The sequence below is a fragment of the Bufo gargarizans genome, chromosome 2 (genome assembly GCF_014858855.1).
Source record: "Bufo gargarizans isolate SCDJY-AF-19 chromosome 2, ASM1485885v1, whole genome shotgun sequence".
Lineage (NCBI taxonomy): Eukaryota > Metazoa > Chordata > Amphibia > Anura > Bufonidae > Bufo > Bufo gargarizans.
In genome coordinates this window covers 139964484-139989588 of record NC_058081.1, presented here as the reverse complement: position 1 = coordinate 139989588, position 25105 = coordinate 139964484, and the positions used below count along the sequence as shown (strand labels likewise).

Here is a 25105-nt window from a genome sequence, read left to right as displayed (position 1 = left end):
AGATTGGTGGGGGTCCTACTGCTGGGACTCCAACCGATCACAAGAACGAGGACCCGGTATGCTGTGGAGCCACCCAAAATGAATTGAGCAGACTGTTGGGCAAGTGAGCAGCCGCTTCATTCATTTCCATGGGAGTTTTAGCGATACCCGAGCACTGTATGCATAACAGACCGGCCGTTATGGGGTACTTAGTCCCCGTTCTCATGATCGTAGGAGGCCCCAGGGGTAGGACATATAATAGTTATCCGGTATTCTGTGGATAGGAGATAACTTTACATAACCCGAATACCCCTTTAGATGTTCGCGCTACAATCCACTAAATATAATTCCAAACATATTAACTTTATTGAGGCAATAATTCAGGCTGTTACAGTTCATAAAGCTATATTGTAAGGTCATGGGAGCAAAATTCTGTATTATGCAATTTTGTTTTTCAAGTGACAAGACAAAACGAATGTCAGCATTTTTTTTTATCTGAAGAGATAACAGAACTACAGGAACCATAAAAGCATCGCAACCTACAGTAATACACCGGCCTTATACCTGCTATTTCACTTCTAATTACTGCAGCATATATTATCTAATTCGTCTTCAATTACTTTATTGCCAGGTTATGGACAAATTACAGAGGTCTGTAATTACGTACAAAGGAAGGAATTTGTGCTATTGCTATGGTAATGCAATATTTGTGTGCTGAGCAGCGAGGCCAAAAACATTCACTGCCACAACTAGCAGGTGGACAAACAGCAAGACTCTTCTTACAAAAGAAAGTGAGTTTCAAGATGTATAAAGTACTTTACTCCTTCACACACTCAATTTTTCAGCACTTCTTAAAGGCTTGTAAAAAACTAAATAAAAAAAATAAATAAAAAAGAAACACCATGGCCCACATTGAGTGAGACACTGCATATTTGTCCTAAAAAATATGCAAAGAGGTATCTTTCGGAGAAAGAGAACCATTTTGCTAGCATGGCCTTTTGGAGGTGGTTCCTTATGAATTTGAAGAGCATCTGTCAGCATAACAGACCCCATCACACCAGTCGCCTCAGAGCCTGCGCAGTGGATCAGATGCGGCTTCCTGAGCTTAGGAAACAGCAGAAGACCCAATGCGCTTTGCCAAGTCACTGGGCCAAACTTGGCGATCGCTCGAGAGCACAGGGCTAGATGAGAGGTCTAACCCAGTCAATCAAAGGGAAAATGGAAGTACAGAGAGCAGGGGTGTTGCGCTAGCGGTCAGGGGCGTAACGATCGCGGTCGCAGGGAGTGCGACTGCGACCGGGCCCGGCGGGGGGAGGGGCCCGCTGTACTAACATGTAATGAAGCGCTGTGACGGGGCCCAGCATGAAGTACAGTGACAATGCCGGGCCCCCATCAGGGCGCTCCATTACATGTTTACATAGGCGTGCGCACGGGGTGTGCCGGGTGTGCCTGGGCACACCCTAATAGGTTCGTCACCTCCGTGCTCACTGCCCTAGTCCCCTGTCTGTTATGCTGGCTGCCGCCGCCCACCGCACATAAATTAATCTACAATACCTGGCTGTGAGCTGCCGGCGGGCGGCGGCTAGTATTCACATAGGGGGGCGGAGTCCTGGACCCAGCTGACGCAGAGAGGGAGCAGTACGGGTCATGCTGTGCGGCGCAGGAGGAGTTGACGTCACGTCACGCTGCATCTGTGTGCCTGAGCCTCGCGCGCCTGCTAGCTGGTGAGGTGAGGGCATATAAAAAATAAGTATGTTCCATTGTACCCCCCTGTCCCACAGTGCTATGCCTTCTCTATTGTCCCCTGTATTACCCTGATACCCCTCAGTTATATAATATATCTGAGTGGTATCAGGGTAAATTATACAGGGGGCAATATAACTAGGGTTATCAGGGTAACATGAGGGGTAATATAACTGAGGAGGGCTAGGCTACTATCAGGCATTATACAGGGGTAATATAACTTATCTTACCCCTCACCCCTGTATTATGTCTTGATAGCCCTCCTCAGTTATATTACCACTGTATAATGTACCCTGATAGCTACCCCTCAGTTATATTACCCCAGTATAATGTACCATGATACCCCTCAGTTATATAATATAACTGAGGGGTATCAGGTTAAATTATACATTATTATACAGGGGGAATATAACTAAGGGCTATCAGGGGACATTATACAGGGGGTAATATAACTGAGGGGTATCAGGGTAAATAATACAGGGGGTAATATAACTAAGGGGTATCAGGGGATATTATTATACACGGGTAATATAACTGAGGAGGGCTATCAGGGGACATTATACCTGTGTATAATCTCCTTGATAGCCCTCCTCAGTTATATTACCCCCTGTATTATTTACCCTGATACCCCTCAGTTATATTACCACCTGTATAATGTCCCCTGATAGCCCTTCTCAGTCATATATCATCAACAGGTCCTCCATAACAGTGTGTCATCCACAGATCCCCCATAACAGTGTGCCATCCACAGATCCCCCATAACAGTGTGCCATCCACAGATCCCCCATAACAGTGTGCCATCCACAGATCCCCCATAACAGTGCGCCATCCACAGATCCCCCCATAACAGTGCGTCATCCACAGATCCCCCCATAACAGTGCGTCATCCACAGATCCCCCCATAACAGTGCGTCATCCACAGATCCCCCCATAACAGTGCGTCATCCACAGATCCTCCCATAACAGTGCGTCATCCACAGATCCTCCCATAACAGTGCGTCATCCACAGATCCTCCCATAACAGTGCGTCATCCACAGATCCTCCCATAACAGTGCGTCATCCACAGATCCTCCCATAACAGTGCGTCATCCACAGATCCCCCCATAACAGTGCGTCATCCACAGATCCCCCCCATAACAGTGCGTCATCCACAGATCCCCCCCATAACAGTGCGTCATCCACAGATCCCCCCCATAACAGTGCGTCATCCACAGATCCCCCCCATAACAGTGCGTCATCCACAGATCCCCCCCATAACAGTGCGTCATCCACAGATCCCCCCCCATAACAGTGCGTCATCCACAGATCCCCCCATAACAGTGTGCCATCCACAGATCCCCCATAACAGTGCACCTGCGCACTGAGGAGAGACTGAAAGGAGGGGAAGATCCGCGGAAGGAAGCAGAGGACGGCGCAGCAGACGACTGAATAGCTTTTTTTGTAAGTAAATTATTTTATTATAGTGCTGAAACTGCTTTAAACTATAAAGAAAAGTTTTGGAGAGTGTTTCTCTCTTTCTCAGGTCTGAAGCAATACCGAGGAAGAAAGGAAAACTCTTGAAAGCTTGTCTTTTAAGTATTAGGTTGGTACAATAAAAAGGTATCTCTGCGTACAGCAATACTCGTATTTTGTAATCTTATTTATATATACTTATTTTGTTTTTTTCAGTGGTATGATTAAGTGGTGAAAATTATTAGTGCCCCCCCCCAGTTTTGACTGTGCCCCCTATATATTGTTCCTAGAGTCGCCACTGCGCAGAGGCGAGTCACAGCAACGCTAGGCTGAGGCCTGGCCTGTGTGTGTATGTATATAATATATATATATATATATATATATATATATATATATATATATATACACGGGCGTGTGTGTTTGTACTTTATGGTGCACACCCTAATGCAATAGGCTGCGCACGCCTATGCATGTTTAATATGAAGCAAGGTGGGGGAGGTTTGCGCAGAGGGGGGGAGGAGGAAGAGGGGGGACGCGCGCACTCACTCACTCACATACAGTCCGCCCGGCATTTCTTGTCACTGCCAGGCTGTATCCAGATCATCAGTGAAGCAGGCGCTGCTGGCTGTGGGAGGAGCTCTGAAGGCCCGGGAAACTGCCTTCAGCACAGCCAGCAGTGCCATGTGAGTGTGGCAGCGCAACACCAGGGAAGAGGGTAAGTATGTGTTTTTTTATTTTCTTTTCCTAACACTGCAGACTGGGGGCAAAGGGGAAGGGGGTTGATGGGCACAACTAGAGTGAGGGGGCACAAGTGGGCATCTCTACTGAGGGGGCACCTAATATGTCATAACTACTGTGAGGGGGGCACATATAAAGGCATAACTATGAGGGGGCACATATATCAACTACTGTGAGGGGGGCACATAATCTAGCATAACCACTGTGAGGGGCACATATGTGGGCATATTTAATGTGAGGGGCACATAATCTGGCATAACCACTGTAGGGGGGCACATATCTGGTCATAACTACTGTGAGGGGCACATAATCTGGCATAACTACTGTGAGGGGTAACATATCTGGCCATATCCACTGTGAGGGGCACATATCTGGGCATAACCACTGTGAGCGGGCACATATCTGGGCAAACCCCTGTGAGCGGGCACATATCTGGGCATATCCACTGTGAGGGGGAACTTATCTGGGCATAAATACCATGAGGGGGCACATATCTGGCATAAATACCATGAGGGGGCACATATTTGGCATAACTACTGTGAGGGGGCACATATTTGGCATAACTACTGTGAGGGGGCACATATTTGGCATAACTACTGTGAGGGACACATATCTGGGCATAACTACTGTGACAGGAACAAAGGTAGGCATAACTGCTGTGAGGGGCCACAAGAAGGACATAACTTTTGTGAAGGGACCACAAGGTGGGCTTAATTACTGTGAAAGGCCACAAGGTGGGCATTAGTACTGTGAGGGGCCACAATGTAGACATTAGTACTGTGTGGTTGCACTTAGGGGAAATGTCCTAAATTACCCTGCTATACATTGGCATAGCTCAGTCTACCAGGCCAGCACAGCGCCCCCTGCTGGTAGTTTCATAGGGGCAGTCACCATCCCTTCCTTATGTGATTATTCTTTTTTTCTCTATCACCACAGGAACCTTGTTCTGGATCCAGCGGACATCACGCCGACGCCAGAGACACCCTGGATGAGGTAGGACCAGATTTTATTAGGACTGGGTGAGTGTAGCCATGCATTGGGCTTAGGGCTCTTTAACACGAGCGGATCCCGTGTGGCTAAACTGCTGTGTGAAAGAAAGCCAAGCCCCGCTCCGGACAGCAGAGACACGGAGCAGTAACATGACTGATAATGCTCTTTGCCTCTCTGTGATCGTTTTGCTACAAAATCACGGTGACAACTTTATCTCATTGTGATTTTGTAGTAAAAAGGTCACAGAGAGGCACGGAGCTGTCTCTGCTGTCCGGAATGGGGCTTGGCTCTCATTCACGCAGCGGACTAGCCGCACGGGAAAGAGCCCTTAGTAAGAAATTCTGCCGCTTCTTTGTATAAATGGGGGGGGGGGGGGGGGGCCCCGATCCAAAGTTTGCACTGGGGCCCATAACACTCTAGTTACGCCACTGCTAGCGGTGCTCTTGCTACTAAGGCCAGTCCCTAGGCTTTTTGCATAAAAAAGTAATATCTCGACTATTGACCCTACAGAAATAAGAAATATACAATTTTTGTCAGCATGACCAATCCTACCAGGCATCATGTCTGATTTATTAGGGTTGATCATGTGGACAGATGCTCTTTAAAAGGTTTTTCTGAGATTTCAATACTAACAACCTATCCTCAGGATAGGAAATCAGTATCTGATCGGTGGGGGTCCGTCATCCAGCTGTTTGAGAAGGCACTGGCACTCCTGTGGGCGCTGCAGCCTTCTCACGGCTTACCAAGCACATCACTGTACATTGTATAGCGGCTGTGCTTGTTATCACGCTCACCCCTATTCACTTCTATGGGGCTAAGCTATGCCTAGGCCATGGTTGTGGCCGATGAATGTGTCGTCACTGGCCTAGGAAATGCTGTGAGAAGGCTGCTGATTGGTAGGGGTCCCGGTGTCAAAACACTAGTGTTGGAACCTGTAGAAACCCTTTAAGGATAAACAAGATTTTTACATGACACATTCTGTTGAAATGAAAAAAAAAAAGGACAAAATAATTGATTTTATGGGTGTCCTCATAACTTACCTTTTCCACATTAAATATCAGGTCAAGTTCACAAACATTTTCAAAGCATTTATCCAAAGTTTCAACAAAAACCTGCAAGTATAGAACAAACAAGTTAATAGCAACTTCTTAAATGTGAACAGATTTCACTGAGCGCCTTTCATAAGACATTTCCATTACACACATAAGAAGATCCCCTATAAGTAATAAGGAGAGATGACTCTTAGAGCCTGTTTGGATGTAATGCAAGTCAGTGATATACAATATTGCCATACACAGGTGGTCAGCATATGGCATCATTCAATTTGCACAATGGGAGGAATTTTTCAGTCTATGACACAAAACTAAAAAGACACCAATTCTGGCAAAAATGTAAGCAACAATTTGTGACATTTTGTGATTTTATACTGCTTTTCGAAGAATCACAGTTCTGACTAATAGCCTGTCAGAGGGCAAGGTCGACTGACGTGGTAAATAATAACTAGTGTATCACAGACTACCACCATTCAAAACATAGCCTTTAAAGAGGACCTTTCCTCAGTTTAGCCCTAGTCTAATTAAGGCCCCCACTGATGCCATGGTACTTTATTTTATTTTTTTCAAAGATTTGATTTCAGCACCTTATATTATAATGAGCCGACTCGGTTATACTAGGTGGAGACTCTCAGTTTTGCTGGGGACGGTTCTCTTCTCCCTGGCTGTGAGCGCATCCAATCAGAGCGCACCGCTCTTAGCCAGGGAGGAGCTCATTCTGCCTGGCTAAGAGTGGTGCGCTCTGATTGGATGCGCTCACAGCCAGGGAGAAGAGAACCGTCCCCAGCGAAACTGAGAGTCTCCGCCTAGTATAACAGAGTTGGCTCATTATTATATAAGGTGCCAAAATCAAATCTTTGACAAAAAAAAAAAAAAAAAGTACCATGGCATTAGTGGGAGCCATAATTAGACTAGGGCTAAACTGAGGAAAGGTCCTCTTTAAAGGCTATGTTTTAAATAGTGGTAGTCTGTGATACACTAGTTAATTATTTACCACGTCAGTCGACCTTGCCCTCTGACAGGCTATTAGTCAATTACTGAAATTATTCAATGAAGTCTAGCACGAGTTTGTGAATTACTTACAGGAGAACTTAAGGCCATCTGTCCACCAGCTGAAGCTCAACAGAAGATGGGTGTTGCAACAGGACAACGACCCAAAACATAGAAGTAAATCAACAACAGAATGGCTTAACCCCTTCCCGACCTATGACGTGTATACTCGTCATAAAACACTGCTAGTTAGTGCTCCATGACGAGTATATTCGTCATGGCATTAAACTGTCACCATGTCTGCAGACATGGTGACAGCGCTGAGTGCCGGCTGTTACACACAGCCAGGCACCCAGTGTCAATGCCGAGGGGGGTCCTGTGACCCCCCCTATCGGCGATTGCTTCAAACCGCAGGTCAATTCAGACCTGCGGCTTTTAGCGCTTTATGCCGTTTCTGATCCCTGCGGTCCCTGACCGCAGGGATCAGAAACTTTAAAATTACCAAAATCACGTTTTTTTACCCCCCCCTGCACCCCTGAATAGTATTATGTGGGCGGGTGGTGCAGGGGGAGGGTTGCGGGCGGTGCGGGCCGTGCGGGAGGCGGGCGGTGCGGCAGGCGGGATCGCGATCCCCCGCCCGCCTCCCCTTCAATAATCGCTGGTGTACAGTGGGTATACCAGGGTGCCAGCACATTGCTGGCACCCTGGTATAAACGGCTGACATCGTTGATGCGATGTCAGCCGTTTAACCCTTTCCATACAGCGGTCCGTACGGACCGCTGTATGGAAAAGGTTAACAGTAAGAGAGAGCTCCCTCCCTCTCCGATCGGGGGGCTGCTGTGCCTTTGCAGCCCCCGATGGGAGAGGGAGAGAGCCCCCAGAGAGCCCCCCGCCAGCCCCGTCCTCACCCTTCCCCGTCTGCGCAGTTGTGACAGACGGGGAAGGTTCCCATGGCAACAGGATGCCTTCTCAGGCATCCTGCTGTCCATGGTACTGAACAGATCTATGCTGAAAGCATAGGTCTGTTCAGGCAAACTGTAAGTAAAATACAGTGCAGTACTGTATAGTATATTGTACTGTACTGTATTATACAGACATCAGACCCACTGGATCTTCAAGAACCAAGTGGGTCTGGGTCAAAAAAATGTTAAAAAAAGTGAAAAAAGTAAAAGATAAAAAAAAAACATTTATCACTGAATAAAAATAAAATAAATAAAAAACGCTACACATATTAGGTATCGCCGCGTCCGTAACGACCTGATCTATAAAACAATCATGTTAATTTCCCCGCACGGTGAACGCCATAAAAATAAAAAAATAAAAACTATGAGGAAATAGAAATTTTGCCCACCTTACTTCCCAAAAAAGATAATAAAAGTGATCAAAAAAGTCACATGTACGCCAAAATAGTGCCAATCCAACCGTCACCTCATCCCGCAAAAAATGAGCCCCTACATGAGACAATCGCCTAAAAACTGAAAAAACTATGGCTCTCAGACTATGGAGACACTAAAACATGATTTTTTTTTGTTTCAAAAATGATATTATTGTGTAAAACCTAGATAAATTAAAAAAAGGTAGACATATTAGGTATTGCCACGTCCGTAAGAACCTGCTCTATAAAAATACCACATGACCTAACCCCTCAGGTGAACACTGTAAAAAAAATTAAATAAAAACGGTGTCAAAAAAGCCATTTTTTTGTTACCTTACATCACAAAAAGTGTAATAGCAAGCGATCAAAAAGTCATATGCACCCCAAAATAGTACCAATCTAACCGTCATCTCATCCCGCAAAAATGATACCCAACCTGAGACAATCGACTAAAAACTGAAAAAACTATGGCTCTCAGACTATAGAGACACTAAAACATGATTTTTTTTGTTTCAAAAATGATTTTATTGTGTAAAACCTAGATAAATTAAAAAAGGTAGACATATTAGGTATTGCCACGTCCGTAGGAACTTGCTCTATAACAATAGCACATAATCGTACCTGTCAGATGAACGTTGCAAATAATAAAAAATAAAAACTGTGCCAAAACACCTATTTTTTGGGAAATTTTCCATTTTAATCAATTTTTTCCCGTAACAAAGCAAGGGTTAACAGCCAAATAAAACTCAATATTTATTGGTCTGATTCTGTAGTTTATATAAATGCCCCATATGTGGTCGTAAACTGCTGTATGGCCACACGGCAGGGCACAGAAGGAAAGGAATGCCATATGGTTTTTGGAAGGCAGTTTTTGCTGGACTGGTATTTTTGACACCATGTCCCATTTGAAGCCCCCTGATGCACCCCTAGAGTAGAAACTCCAAAAAGTGACCCCATTTTGGAAACTACACCCCTCAAGATATTCAAAACTGATTTTACAAACTGTGTTAACCCTTTAAGTGTTCCACAAGAGTTAGTGGCAAATGGAGATGAAATTTCAGAATTTCTATTTTTTGTTACTTTGCCTCACAAAAAGTGTAATATAGAGCAACCAAAAATCATATATACCCTAAAATAGTACCAACAAAACTGCCACCTTATCCCATAGTTTCCAAAATGGGGTCACTCTTTTGGAGTTTCTAACCTAGGGGTGCATCAGGGGGGCTTCAAATGGGACATAGTGCCCAAAAAAACTGTCTAGCAAAATCTGCCTTCCAAAAACCATATGGCATCCCTTTCCTTCTGCGCCCTGCCGTGTGCCCATACAGCGGTTTGCGACCACATATGGGGTGTTTCTGTAAACTACAGAATCAGGGCCATAAATAATGAGTTTTGTTTGGCTGTTAAACTTTGCTTTGTAACTGGAAAAATTGCCCAAAAATTGAAATTCAGAAATTTCATCTCTATTTGCCAATAACTCTTGTGGAACACCTAAAGGGTTAACAACGTTTGTAAAATCAGTTTTGAATACCTTGAGGGGTGTAGTTTCTTAGATAGGGTCACTTTTATGTAGTTTCTACTCTAGGGGTGCATCAGGGGGCTTCAAATGGGACATGGTGTCAAAAAAACTGTCCAGCAAAATCTGGCTTCCAAAAACCATACGGCGCACCTTTCACTCTACGCCCCGCTGTGTGGCCGTACAGTAGTTTACGGCCACATATGGGGTGTTTCTGTAAACGGCAGAGTCAGAGCAATAAAGATACAGTCTTGTTTGGCTGTTAACCCTTGCTTTGTTAGTGGAAAAAATGGGTTAAAATGGAAAATTAGGCAAAAAAATGAAATTCTCAAATTTTATCTCTATTTGCCAATAACTCTTGTGCAACACCTAAAGGGTTAACGAAGTTTGTAAAATCAGTTTTGAATACCTTGAGGGGTGTAGTTTCTTAGATGGGGTCACTTTTATAGAGTTTCTACTCTAGGGGTGCATCAGGGGGCTTCAAATGGGACATGGTGTCAAAAAAACTGTCCAGCAAAATCTGGCTTCCAAAAACCATACGGCGCACCTTTCACTCTACGCCCCGCTGTGTGGCCGTACAGTAGTTTACGGCCACATATGGGGTGTTTCTGTAAACGGCAGAGTCAGAGCAATAAAGATACAGTCTTGTTTGGCTGTTAACCCTTGCTTTGTTAGTGGAAAAAATGGGTTAAAATGGAAAATTAGGCAAAAAAATGAAATTCTCAAATTTTATCTCTATTTGCCAATAACTCTTGTGCAACACCTAAAGGGTTAACCAAGTTTGTAAAATCAGTTTTGAATACCTTGAGGGGTGTAGTTTATAGAATGGGGTCATTTTTGGGTGGTTTCAATTATGTAAGCCTCACAAAGTGACTTCAGAGCTGTAGTGGTCCCTAAAAATTGGGTTTTGGAAATTTTCCGAAAAATGCTTCTAAACTTCTAAGCCTTGTAACGTCCCCAAAAAATAAAATGTAATTCCCAAAATGATCCAAACATGAAGTAGACATATGGGGAATGTAAAGTCATCACAATTTTTAGGGGTATTACTATGTATTACAGAAGTAGAGAAACTGAAACTTTGAAATTTGCTAATTTTTCCAAATTTTGGGTAAATTTGGTATTTTTTTGTGCAAAAAAAAATTTTTTTTTGACTTAATTTTACCAGTGTCATGAAGTACAATATGGGACGAAAAAACAATCTCAGAACGGCCTGGATAAGTAAAAGTGTTTTAAAGTTATTCACACATAAACTGACACTGGTCAGATTTGCAAAAAATAGCCTGGTCCTTAAGGTAAAAAATGGCTTGGTCCTGAAACGGTTAAACAGAAGAAAAATACGCCTTCTGGAGTGGCCCAGTCAGAGTCCTGACCTCAACCCGATTGAGATGCTGTGGCATGACCTCAAGAAAGTGATTCACACCAGACATCCCAAGAATATTGCTGAACTTAAACAGTTCTGTAAAGAGGAATGGTCAAGAATTACTCCTGACCGTTGTGCACGTCTGATCTGCAACTACAGGAAACGTTTGGTTGAAGTTATTACTGCAAAAGGAGGTTCAACCAGTTATTAAATCCAAGGGTTCACATACTTTTTCTACCTGCACTGTGAATGTTTTACATGGTGTGTTCAATAAACACATGGTAACATTTAATTATTTGTGTGTTATTAATTTAACACCTTAAGGACCCAGGACAAGATAGCTCGTCCTCAAACGCGGGCACTTAGCGCTCGAGGACGAGCTCTCTCGTTCTGGAGTCGTTCCTCCCCCCGGTCAGCAGCAGAGTTCTAGCGGTTACTGACCGCCGGATCCCTGCTGCATCCACCAGCATCGGCGATAACGCAGATGTCGGTGGATTAACCCCTCATATGCCGCGGTCAGCGCTGACCGCGGCATATGGGAGGTTTGCGCTCCTTCACCTGATGGATCGGGTCCCCGCTGTGCTGTGGCGGGGACTCGATCGTTGTCATGGCAGCCCCAAGCCCCAAGGCTGGGTCTCCTAGGCAACTCTTAAGACACTAACAGTTCAATACAGCACAATACAGATGTATTGTGCTGTATTGAAATAAGGATCAGACCCTGTAATGTTGAAGTCCCATAGTGGGACAAAAAATAAAGTGAAAAAAAAGTTAATAAAATTAAAGTTTTACAAAAATAATAAAAGTTTCAAGAAAAAAAAAAAACGTCAATTTCCAAAAATAAAGTAAAAAAAATAGGGAAAAGACATAGACATATTAGGTATCGTTGCGTCCGCATCGACCAGCTCTATAAACATATCAGATGACCTAACCGCTCAGATGAACACCGTAAAAAATAAAAACGGTGCTAAATAAACAATTTTTTTGTCACCTTACATCACAAAAAGTACAACAGCAAGCGATCAAAAAGGCGTACGCCCATCAAAATAGTACCAATCCAACCGTCACCTCATCCCGCAAAAAATGAGCCCCTACTTGAGACAATCGCCCAAAAAATAAAAAAAACTATGTCTCAGAATATGGAGACACTAAAACATAATTTCTTTTGTTTTAAAAAAGCTGTTATTGTGTAAAACTTACATAAATAAAAAAGGGTTACATATTAGGTTTCACCGCGTCCGTATCAACCGACTCTATAAAAATATCACATGACCTAACCCCTCAGATGAATACCGTAAAAAATTAAAAATAAATACTGTGCTAAATAAACCATTTTTGGTCATTTACATCACAAAAAGTGTAATAGCAAGCGATCAAAAAGTCATATGCACCCCAAAATAGTGCCAATCCATCCGTCATCTCATCCCTCAAAAAATTAGACCCTACCTTAGATAATCGCCCAAAAACTGAAAAAACGATGGCTCTCAGACTGGAGACACTAAAATATGATTTTTTTGTTTCAAAAATGATATCATAGTGTAAAACTTACATAAATAAAAAAAATTATACATATTAGGTATCGCCGCGTCCGTGACAACCTGCTCTATAAAAATACCACATGATCTAACCTGTCAGATGAATGTTGCAAATAACCCCAAAAAAAACGTGTGCCAAAAAAGCTATTTCTTGTTACCTTGCCTCACAAAAAGTGTAATAAAGAGCAACCAAAAATCATATGTACCATAAACTAGTACCAACAAAACTTCCACCCTATCCCGTACTTTCTAAAATGGGGTCACTTTTTAGGAGTTTCTACTCTAGGGGTGCATCAGGGGGGCTTCAAATGGGACATGATGTAAAAAAAACAGTCTAGAAAAATCTGCCTTCCAAAAACCTTATGGCATTCCTTTCATTCTGCGCCCTGCCGTGTGCCCGTACAGCGGTTTACCACCACATATGGGGTGTTTCTGTAAACTACAGAATCAGGGCCATAAATATTGAGTTTTGTTTGACTGTTAACCCTTGCTTTGTTACTGGTAAAAATGGATTAAAATGGAAAATTTGCCCAAAAATTTAAATTCAGAAATGTCATCTCTATTTGCCAATAACTCTTGTGGAACACCTAAAGGGTTAACAACATTTGTAAAATCAGTTTTGAATACCTTGAGGGGTGTAGTTTCTTAGATGGGGTGACTTTTATGGAGTTTCTACTCTAGGGGTGCATCAGGGGGGCTTCAAATGGGACATGGTGTCCAAAAAACCAGTCTAGCAAAAACCGTATGGCATTCTTTTCCTTCTGCGCCCTGCCGTGTGCTAGTACAGCAGTTTACGACCACATATGGGGTGATTCTGTAAACTACAGAATCAGGGCCATAAATAATGAGTTTTGTTTGGCTGTTAACCCTTGCTTTTTAACTGGAAAAAAAATATTAAAATGGAAAATCTGCCAGAAAAGTGAAATTTTGAAATTGTATCTCTATTTTTTATTAATTCTTGTGGAACACCTAAAGGGTTAACAACGTTTTTTAAAATCAGTTTTGAATACATTGAGGGGTATAGTTTCTAGAATGGGGTCATTTTGGGTGGTTTCTATCATGTAAGCTTCACAAAGTGACTTCAGACCTGAACTGGTCCGTAAAAAGTTGTTTTTTGAAAATTTCTGAGAAATTTCAAGATTTACTTCTAAACTTCTAAGCCTTGTAACATCCCCCAAAAAATTTAATATAATTCCCAAAATGATCCAAACACGAAGTAGACATATGGGGAATGTAAAGTAATAACTATTTTTGTAGGTATTACTATGTATTATAGAAGTAGAGAAATTGAAACTTAAACAATCTCAGAATGGCATGGATAAGTCAAAGCATTTTAAAGTTATCACCACATAAAATGTAATTTCAGTAATTGATCATTACAATACATTACTTCAGCTCATCGGAGCCCATACATTCTAATACTGTATGGAGACGAATCTCCATACAGTATTATAACAAATTATTTAGCGAAGCGACTTTGCTCATCTCTAGTGATTACTTGATATTTTTTTTTTTGAATCAGGCAATCCCTTATCTGCTATTTTAAAAAAAGCACAAGTTCAACATAACTTCCACAGGAAATCAGTGCATGTACAGCCCATCTGTATTAAATCAAGGAAAGAACTATTATAGACACCAAGCTATAAAATGATAGAGAAAAAAATGCAATGCTTGATACACATGCCTTTCAGAAGGCATTAATGAGAGGGTATCAGCTTGAAAGAATTACTACACTTAAAAGTTCTGAGTGCAGTTACTTCAAAAAACCAATCTCCTATACCCTTCCCCTTTAAACTACAGGTCCTTCTCAAAAAATTAGCATATTGTGATAAAGTTCATTATTTTCTGTAATGTACTGATAAACATTAGACTTTCATATATTTTAGATTCATTACACACCAACTGAAGTAGTTCAAGCCTTTTATTGTTTTAATATTGATGATTTTGGCATGCAGCTCATGAAAACCCAAATTTCCTATCTAAAAAAATTAGCATATTTCATCCGACCAATAAAAGAAAAGTGTTTTTAATACAAAAAAAGTCAACCTTCAAATAATTATGTTCAGTTATGCCCTCAATACTTGGTCGGGAATCCTTTTGCAGAAATGACTGCTTCAATGCGGCGTGGCATGGAGGCAATCAGCCTGTGGCACTGCTGAGGTTTAATGGAGGCCCAGGATGCTTCGATAGCGGCCTTAAGCTCATCCAGAGTGTTGGGTCTTGCGTCTCTCAACTTTCTCTTCCCAATATCCCACAGATTCTCTATGGGGTTCAGGTCAGGAGAGTTGGCAGGCCAACTGAGCACAGTAATACCATGGTCAGTAAACCATTTACCAGTGGTTTTGGCACTGTGAACAGGTGCCAGGTCGTGCTGAAAAATGAAATCTTCATCTCCATAAAGCTTTTCAGCAGATGGAAGCATGAAGTGCTCCAAAATCTCCTGATAGCTAGCTGCATTGACCCTGCCCTTGATAAAACACAGTGGACCAACACCAGCAGCTGACATGGCACCCCAGACCATCACTGACTGTGGGTACTCGACACTGGACTTCAGGAATTTTGGCATTTCCCTCTCCCCAGTCTTCCTCCAGACTCTGGCACCTTGATTTCCGAATGACATGCAACAGTCCAGTGCTGCTTCTCTGTAGCCCAGGTCAGGCGCTTCTGCCGCTGTTTCTGGTTCAAAAGTGGCTTGACCTGGGGAATGCGGCACCTGTAGCCCATTTCCTGCACACGCCTGTACACGGTGGCTCTATATGTTTCTACTCCAGACTCAGTCCACTGCTTCCGCAGGTCCCCCAAGGTCTGGAATTGGTCCTTCTCCACAATCTTCCTCAGGGTCCGGTCACCTCTTCTCGTTGTGCAGCGTTTTCTGCCACACTTTTTCCTTCCCACAGACTTCCCACGTAGGTGCCTTGATACAGCACTCTGGGAACAGCCTATTCGTTCAGAAATTTCTTTATGTGTCTTACCCTCTTGCTTAAGGGTGTCAATGATGGCCTTCTGGACAGCAGTCAGGTCGGCAGTCTTACCCATGATTGCAGTTTTGAGTAATGAACCAGGCTGGGAGTTTTTAAAAGCCTCAGGAATCTTTTGCAGGTGTTTAGAGTTAATTAGTTGATTCAGATTATTAGGTTAATAGCTCGTTTAGAGAACCTTTTCATGATATGCTAATTTTTTGAGATAGGAATTTTGGGTTTTTATGAGCTGTATGCCAAAATCATCAATATTAAAACAATAAAAGGCTTGAACTACTTCAGTTGGTGTGTAATGAATCTAAAATATATGAAAGTCTAATATTTATCAGTACATTACAGAAAATAATGAACTTTATCACAATATGCTAATTTTTTGAGAAGGACCTGTACATGAAAAGAAACCAGGATTCTGGGAGGATTATTGCTGTTTGCAAGGTGCTTGCTGTAAAAAATTGCTTTAACCCATACAAACCAGTCATTTTGCTGGATTTAGAAGTCAAAAATAGATTACAATGCATTTGGAAAGTCTTTAGACTCATTTTTTTTGCATACTTTGTTATGTTGCAACTTTGTGCTAAAAAAATAATAATAAATAAATATCAAGTTCTCGCCCATCAATCTGTACTCTATACCCCATAATAATAGAGTGAAAATAGAGTTTTAGAAATTTTTGCAAATTTATTAAAAAGGAAAAACTTAAAGTTTAACTGTCATTTTATTTTTATTTTATTTTTTGGAGTATTGGATTGTGGTGATTAATATCTCCCTGGTGGCCCTATTTCAACTTTTCACTGTGTATTCAATTTCCCTGTACTACCTATTTTTATCTGTGCTTAAAATCAGGTTGCTAGGCATGGTCCGTCTATATGTTGAAGGACGGAGGACGCAGAAGCACGCAGCCTGCAAGGTTACATTCCTGACAGCCAGGGACTGTAAGTAAATGATTAAAGCCAGGTCCTCCCCAGCAGCTGATAACAGTGCCTGGGCTGAGTGCACTTCTCCCTGTCCCTGTGCTTGGCAGACGCTCCCTCACTCAGCAGACTGGGACAATGCAGGGCCGAAGCAGCGCAGACCAGGGAAGGGAGATCTGCCATCTGCTCAGTGTATAAATGAAAGCAACATGTGGTAAGAGGACCCCTTTGTGCTGCAGGAGATTAACCCTTTAGGGGGGAGTGCTGTGGTTACTGACACTTTTGGGGGGCTATTGTTACTGGCTAGTGAGGGCCGGCGGGATTAGCCTCAGGGTGAGGGCAGTGGCGGCCATCTTAACTGAATAGTGAAATTGCCGTTTTATGCAGACTGGTTGCTAAGGGCTGAATCTTATTAAATATGGGGTAAGTCAGTCTAATAGCAACTGATTCTGGAATATCATGTTATTAGTAACTACATATATGAAAATTGAAATTAGGGTCTAAGTGTGACAGTTATCCTTTAAATTTTGCAGGAATGTAAGTATTCAGACCCTTTGCTAAGGCACTTGAAATGTAGCTCTGGGGTCTTCCATTTCTCTTGATCATCTTTGAGATGTTTCTACGCTTCAATTGGAGTCCACCTGTGGCAAATTCAGTAGATTTGGCAAAACACAACCCTGTCTATATAAGATCTCATAGCTGACAATGCATACTATAGCAAAAACAAAGTCATGAGGAGGAAAGAACTGCCTGTAGAGTGCAAGGACAGGATTGTGCGAGAGAAGCACAGAACTGGGAAAGGTTACAAAAAAAGGTCTACTTCACTGAAAGTTTCCAAGAGTACAGTGGCCTAATTCTTAAACAGAAGAAGTTTGTAACAACCAGGACTCCTCCTATTGCTGGCAGACCCAAGTAATTGGAAGAAAAAGAGCCTTGGCAAGATAGATAACCAAGAATCTAATGGTCACTCTGGCTGAGCTCCAAATATTATGTGTGCAGATTGGAAAAAACTCCCCGAGGACTGACCAACACTGCAGCACTCCACCAATCTAGGCTTTAGGGCAGAGTGGCCAGAAAGAAACCTGTCCTCAGTAAAAGACACATGCAAGTTTGCAACAAAAAAACGGCGCAAAGTACAGAGATATTCTTAATGAAAATCTGATTCAGAGTGCTCTGGACCTCAAGCTAGGCTGAACATTCACCTTCCAAGACAACGACCCTAAGCACACAGCCAAAACACAGGAGTGGCTTAAGGACAACACTATGAATGTCCCCGAGTGGTCAAGCCACAGCCCGGACTTGAACCCAATCGAACATCTCTGGAAAGACCTGAAAATGGTTGTCCACCAGTGGTCCCCTTCCAACCTGACAAAACTTGAGAGGATCTGCCAAGAAGAATGGCAGAAAATCCTCCAATCCAGGTTTGCAAACCCTGTGAAATTGGACCCAAGAAGACTGAAGGCTGTAATCATTGCCTTCAGGGTCTGAATGCTTATGTCAACGCAAGATTTCAGTTTTTCCTTTTCAACAAATTAGCAGAATGATGGGGACAAACTTAAAGTTTGAAGAAGTGAAAGGGTGTGAAGTTTTTCTGAATATATAATTTAAATCCACTGCCAAAAAGCACCATAGAGCTTATCTTACTGGAATTCTATGGATTCTCTCTGTTTCAGCTGTAGTGGCCTCCTGGTTGGATGCTACAGCCATCATCCAGAACAGAGAGGAGGGGCTGCAAAGCAATGCATTTCTCAGTGAAACTCTGCCTCCAGTGCACTTGCAGAAAAGGAATCTGGCAAAATAAAGTTCATAATCACAGTATTCCCAACAATAGGAGCTGTAAAAAAGGCATGTTTGCCCTGTTCTCCACAGCCCTAAACTATTTGTGTCAGCAGTTCAGAATGGTTAACAAACTCTTTATCGGAAGCTTCAAAGGGGTTATCCAAGACCCATATGCCCGGGCCCCTCACAATGAATATACTTTTCTGACTCCCCACACCGCCACTGCCGTTTCTCTCCCTGTTTGGATGAAGACATCTGATGTCGGGGTGGGGGAGCAGCCAATGGCAGGCGGGGACGAGCCTCCCTAGCATCGTGGGTGATGCTAGAGAGGCTTTTCCCCATCTGCCATTGGCTGCTCTCCCCCCCACCCCATATGGGGGAGCTTTTTAATCTCGGATAACCCCTTTAATCAATTTCAAGTGGAGTTTAGTGTCAATATTGAAGAAAGTCCTAAAAACAATAAATGTATACTTGCCAATATCCCTTTACTCCAGAGCCATCGTTCAATCCTGCCGACTTTAGTTTCATTTTCATTACTGCAGCAGTAAAGTGCCTGTATACCACGTGACCACTGCAGCCAATCACTGACCTCAGCAGTCTTGTGCCATATACCACTGCAACCAGTGATTGGCTGCAGCAGTCATGTGCGGTATACAGGCACATAACCACTGCAGCCAAGATCATAAGAAGTCATGGCCGCAACAAAGGGGAGCATGCCTGCAGGTAAGACATCATGTTCAATTTGACAGGTTTCTACATAGAAAAGGGTATTCTCGACCAAAGCAACTTGAATAAAGTCACTGATCACTCAACAAAAAGGAAGGCGACAGAAACAGAAAAAGTATACATGTAATGGTAGCATTCCCCATGCACTAACTGCAGAAGCAAACAGCAACATTACCTATATGATGGTTTATGCCCTGGTGGCTACTCAAATAAAAGTTCCATGTCAGAAAGGAGTGGTGCACTGTTTGGCACCATCTCTGGTATCCCTATATTCTGGCAGAGTAGGAATCTCCAGACCACTATGCAGCACTACAGAAAGTAGATGAGGAGTGCTGACCATATACGAGAGCAGCTACCTTCATTGTAGTTTAAACACTTGGATGTCTCAGCAGCTCTCATAAACTGCAAGCAGTAGAGCCAAATGCATGCCTTGCCTCTTCCATTCTGGAGTGCAAACCCATCATTCTCATGATAGGTGCAGGTTCCACTTCCAGGACTCCAACCTATCAGACATTTAACCCCTTAGTGACCAAGCCTGTTTGGGCCTTTATGACCCAGCGTTTTTCTTCCTTTTTTCATGGTCTCGTTCCAAGAGCTATAACTTTTTTATTTTTTCGTCTATATAGCTTTATGAGGGCTTGTTGTACACAGGACAAGTTGTAGTTTTTAATGGCACCATTTTGGGGTACACATAACTTTCTGAATAACTTTTATTAACTCTTTCTGGGAGGGAGATGGGGGAAAATAGCAATACTGCCACTGCGTTTTTACATTATAAATTTTACGGCGTTAATTGTTCGGTACAAATAACATAATATCTTTATTCTCTGGGTCAGTACGATTACAGTGATACTAAATACTTATAATTTTTTTTACGTTTTACTACTTTTTTTTCCAATAAAACCCCTTTTATTAACCCAAAAAATGATTTTGCATTGCCACTTCACAAGACCCATAACTTTTTTTTTTTTTTTCTATGGAGTTGTGTGAGGGCTTGATTTTTGAGGGACAACTTGTATTTTTCATTGGTATCATTTTGGAGTAAATGGCGCTTTTTGATCGCTTGTTATTACGTTTTTTTCGGTGGAAACTAAGAATAAATTAGAAATTCTGTCTTATTTTTATTTTTTACGGCGTTCACCATAGGGGATAATTTATGTAATATTTATGTAGTCCGGGTCGTTACGGACGCGGCAATACCAAACATATGGGGGATATTTTCTTTTTGCTATTTTTTTCATTGAAAAGCGTATTTTCAATGGAAAAAAAGCATATTTTTTTATTTTATGGAATTTTTTTATTTAATAAATGTGTATTTTTAAAAAAAACATTTACTACTTAAAAGTCCCACAAGGGGACTATAATATACAGTATTTTGATTGCTTTTAAAATGTAATGCATTATCTCTATAAATGCATTACATTTCAATAGCAATGCTATTCAAACCTTGACCAGCAGGCTGCGCCAGAGAGGCACAGCCTGCTGGAGATAACTGTAGACAGGCTCAGGGCCCTGATCGGAAGCAAGGTAAGCTTCCGAATACATCAGCACCCCGCGATCTCATTTTCGGGGTGCTGATGGGAGACAGAGGGAGTCCGCTCCCTCTGTCACCACTTTACATGCAGCGGGCGCCATCGCGCCCGGCATGTAAAGGGTTAAACAGCCCGGATCGGCACTCCTGCCGGTCTGGGCTGTTAGAGAAGGGTCCCGGCTCTCATGTGAGAGCCGGGTCCGTGCTCCCCGCTGCACTGGGGATCCGTGCAGCGCTTAGACCGGGCCGCCGTAAAAACGCGACGGCCCAGCCTAAGGCCCCTTAGTGACCGCCGTAAAAACACGTATGGGTGGTCACTAAGGGGTTAAGGAGTTTCAGAGGGGAAGGAAGCAAAATCCATGTGCTCCTTCTTCTTGGGCCTCAAGTTTAAGATCTGAGATGGCGGCGCGTGCACCACGCGAGGCCCAGCGTCTCCTCTGATTTTGCAAGTTAGAAGTGTTATTTTTGTACATTTCGGGTCTGTTCGTTCAGAGCAGCTTCGCTTTTACATCCTACATCCAACATAAGCTTTTGGATATAGGATTACACAACTCCGACTGTTTTATCAGCAACCTACGGCTCATCCCTGAATTAACAAGAACACCCGACCAGAAGTCGGCGCAGGGACCGTAAGTGCTACTCGGCCGACCATAAGTGCTCGAAGACGGCGCAGGGACCGTAAACAAAGGCGGATGAAGCACGGCGGGCTAACAGCTAAGGCCTCTTTCACACTTGCGTTGTCCGGATCCGGCGTGTACTCCACTTGCCGGAATTACACGCCGGATCCGGAAAAACGCAAGTGAACTGAAAGTATTTGAAGTCGGATCCGTCTTCAAAATGCGTTCAGTGTTACTATGGCAGCCAGGACGCTATTAAAGTCCTGGTTGCCATAGTAGGAGCGGGGAGTGGGGGAGCGGTATACTTACAGTCCGCGCGGCTCCCGGGGAGCTCCAGAATGACGTCAGAGCGCCCCATGCGCATGGATGACGTGCCATGCGATCACGTGATCCATGCGCTTGGGGCGCCCTGACATCACTCTGGAGCGCCCCGGGAGCCGCACGGATGGTAAGTATGCTGCTCCCCCGCTCCCCACTACACTTTACCATGGCAGCCAGGACTTTAGCATCCCGGCAGCCATGGTAACCATTGAGAAAAAGCTAAACGTCGGATCCGGCAATGCGCCGAAACGACGTTTAGCTTAAGGCCGGATCCGGATCAATGCCTTTCAATGGGCATTAATTCCGGATCCGGCCTTGCGGCAAGTCTTCAGGATTTTTGGCCGGAGCAAAAAGCGCAGCATGCTGCGGTATTTTCTCCGGCCAAAAAACGTTCCGGTCCGGAACTGAAGACATCCTGAACGGATTTCTATCCATTCAGAATGCATTAGGATAAAACTGATCAGGATTCTTCCGGCATAGAGCCCCGACTACGGAACTCTATGCTGGAAGAAAAGAACGCAGGTGTGAAAGAGCCCTTAGCTAAGGCTAACACTGTATCAGCTTTCTTTACCCAGCATTTTCCTTGCTAATGTGCGGTCCCTGGTAAACAAAATGGATGAGTTGCGACTGGATCACTGACAACAGGATACTTATGGATTGTAATGTCATGATACTCACGGAAACATGGCTACACAGCGGAATATCAGACAGTGCTGTCGAGCTGGTCGGACGCCATACTCTCCGGGCGGACAGAATAGCAGATGATTCCGGTAAGACAAGAGGCGGAGGACTGTGCATTTATGTTAACAAGGCTTGGTGTACGAACTCTGTCATTGTTGGAAAACACTGCTCAGCTGACCTGTAGTATCTCATGGTTAAGTGTAGACCATTCTATCTGCTGAGGGAGTTCACCTCCACTATAACAGCTGCATATATCCCACGGGATGCTAATGCCAAGCTTGCTATGAGCGAACGTCATGCGGTCATCAGCAAACAACAATGTGCACACCCTGAGGCTGCATTTATTGTAGCGGGTGACTTTAACCACTCCAACCTAAAGTCAGCGCTACCTAAATTTCATCAACATGTCTCCTGCCATACCAGAGGGGATAAAACCTTGGACCATGTCTATACAAACATTGTTGGAGCCTACAAGGCAACGCCCCCTCCCCCACTTGGGACAGCCTGATAACCTTTCTTTGTTACTCACCCCCAAGTATTCACCGCTTATCAACTGTGTGAAACCATCAGTGAAGATAATTAAAGTGTGGCCAGCAGGGGTAGATTCTGTACTCCAGGACAGGTTTAAAGACACTGACTGGAGCATGTTTGCCTCTCTGGCCACCTCTGGTTCTCACACTAACATCGACTCTTACACGTACTCAGTACTGGAGTACATCAACACCACAATTGACAATGTTACCACAGAAAAGCAGATCACAATGTACCCAAATCAGAAACCATGGATGAACAAGGAAGTGCGGCTTCTACTAAAGGCACGTAACATTTCCTTCAGATCAGGTGACGCTCAGGCCTTCAGTACGTCCAGGGCAGACCTGAAGAGGGGCATCAAGAAGGCCAAGCCCAGCTACAAGCTGAAGGTGGAGGAACACTTTATCAAACCCACTACGCATGTGTCTAGGCATTCAGGCCATTTCTGACTATAAGCTCAGCAATTCCCCACAGACAGCCATGACGTTGTCCTCCCTCAATGAACTAAATGATTTTTACGCTAGTTTTGACAAGGACAATAAGGAAAAGTTTGCCAAAACCCTACCCTCTGATGACTGCCATACCCTCACTCTCACCATCACAGATGTCCATAATGCACTGAGAAGTATCAACACTCGCAAGGCTGCTGGCTCTGACAGCATTCCTGGACATCTGCTTTAAGCATGTGCTGAGCAGCTTGCAGGGATCTTTACTGACATCTTCAACCGGTCGCTTGCCCGGGCAGTAGTACCAGCGTGTTTCAAGACCACCTCTATTGTGCCAGTGCCAAAACACTCATCACCAATGTGCCTGAACGACTATCGCCCTGTAGCATTCACGCCTATAGATATGAAGTGCTGGGTTCTCTCCAATTTGCCTATCAAAGTAATAGGAGTACAGAGGATGCTGTATCTATAGCGCTTCACTGTGTACTCTCACACCTGGACAACAAGAATACTTATGCAAGAATGCAGGTTTTTTTTATTTCAGCTCAGCATTTAATACAGTCATTCCCTCCAAGTTCATCACTAAACTTGTGGATCTTGGAATCAGCAACCCTATCTGTAACTGGATCATGGACTTTTTGACCAACAGATCCCAGCATGTTACGTCAGGAAATAACTGCTCCACCACCATCACACTCAATATTGGCACTCCACAGGGCTGTGTGCTGAGCCCGTTCCTCTACTACCTTTTCACCTATGACTGCAGGCCTAGGTATGGAGACAATTCCATCATTAAGTTTGCAGATGGCACCACGGTGATTGGTCTCATCACTGAAAACGATGAGTCTGACTATAGGGAAGAGGTAAAGCACCTAGCTGTGTGGTGTGCTGACAATAACCTGCTCCTGAACACCAGCAAGACAAAAGAGCTTAAGGTGGACTTCAGGAAGGAGAAGAGAGACACCCATGACCCCATCCACATAAATGGCACGGCTGTTGAACAGGTTTACAGCTTTAAGTTCCTGGGGACCTACATCTCTGACAATCTGTCCTGGTCCACCAACATCTCCAGCCTGGTGGGAAGATGGCACATCAGCTCCTCTTTTTTTTAGGACACTAAAGAAAACCCACCTGTCTGCTGACATACTGGGTAACTTCTATCGCTGTGCAATAGAGAGCATCCTGACCAGCTGTGTTACAGTTTGGTATGGGAATTGCTCTGTTGCTGACCATCAGGCACTGCAGAGGGCGGTGAAAACTGCACAACGCATTATAGGGACTCCACTTCCTGCTACTTCCTTCCAGAAGGCGCTACAGGACCCTTCAGACTAAAACCAGCAGGTTTAGCAACAGCTTCTTCCCCACAGCTGTCACCCTACTGAACTCAGTTCCCCGCTGAACCTTTACATCCACACTCACTCAACCCTCTACACTCCTGCCCCCCCATTCTCCCCAATGACCATGATCATGACTGTCATTCCATCTCAACATTCACTGTATGTTCACAGTGGTTACTGCTATAGTTGGGATTTTTTTGTGCTTTCGGGGTCACGGTAAATTGCGAGCCGTGCTGTGACCTGTTTAGTGGCTGCATGGGTGTTGCACCCAAGATTTCCATGTAGTCCCAGCCTTGGGCCTCATGCACACAGTCATATTTTCAGCCTGCATCCAGAAAAGGCAGATCAGGTGCGGTCCCATTTATTTCAATAGACCCACAATAGTTGCAGACAGCACTTCGTGCCAGTCTGCAAAGAGGTAGATCATTTCCTCTTCTTGTCAGTTTTACAGACAAGGATAGGACATTTCTACAAGAAGTAATAGAAACAAAAATGGTAGCGTGCACACTGCTGGGATCC

General features: G+C 43.7%; 1 protein-coding gene across 1 annotated transcript in view; it reads right to left on the bottom strand.

Annotated features, from left to right (window-relative positions):
• LOC122927566 (AP-3 complex subunit sigma-2) overlaps positions 1–25105 on the bottom strand; it is an 88450-nt gene that overhangs the window by 22240 nt on the left and 41105 nt on the right. The window contains exon 4 of the mRNA XM_044279510.1: positions 5944–6015. Within this exon, the coding sequence (XP_044135445.1) occupies positions 5944–6015 (72 nt within the window). The remainder of the gene's footprint in view (positions 1–5943; positions 6016–25105) is intronic.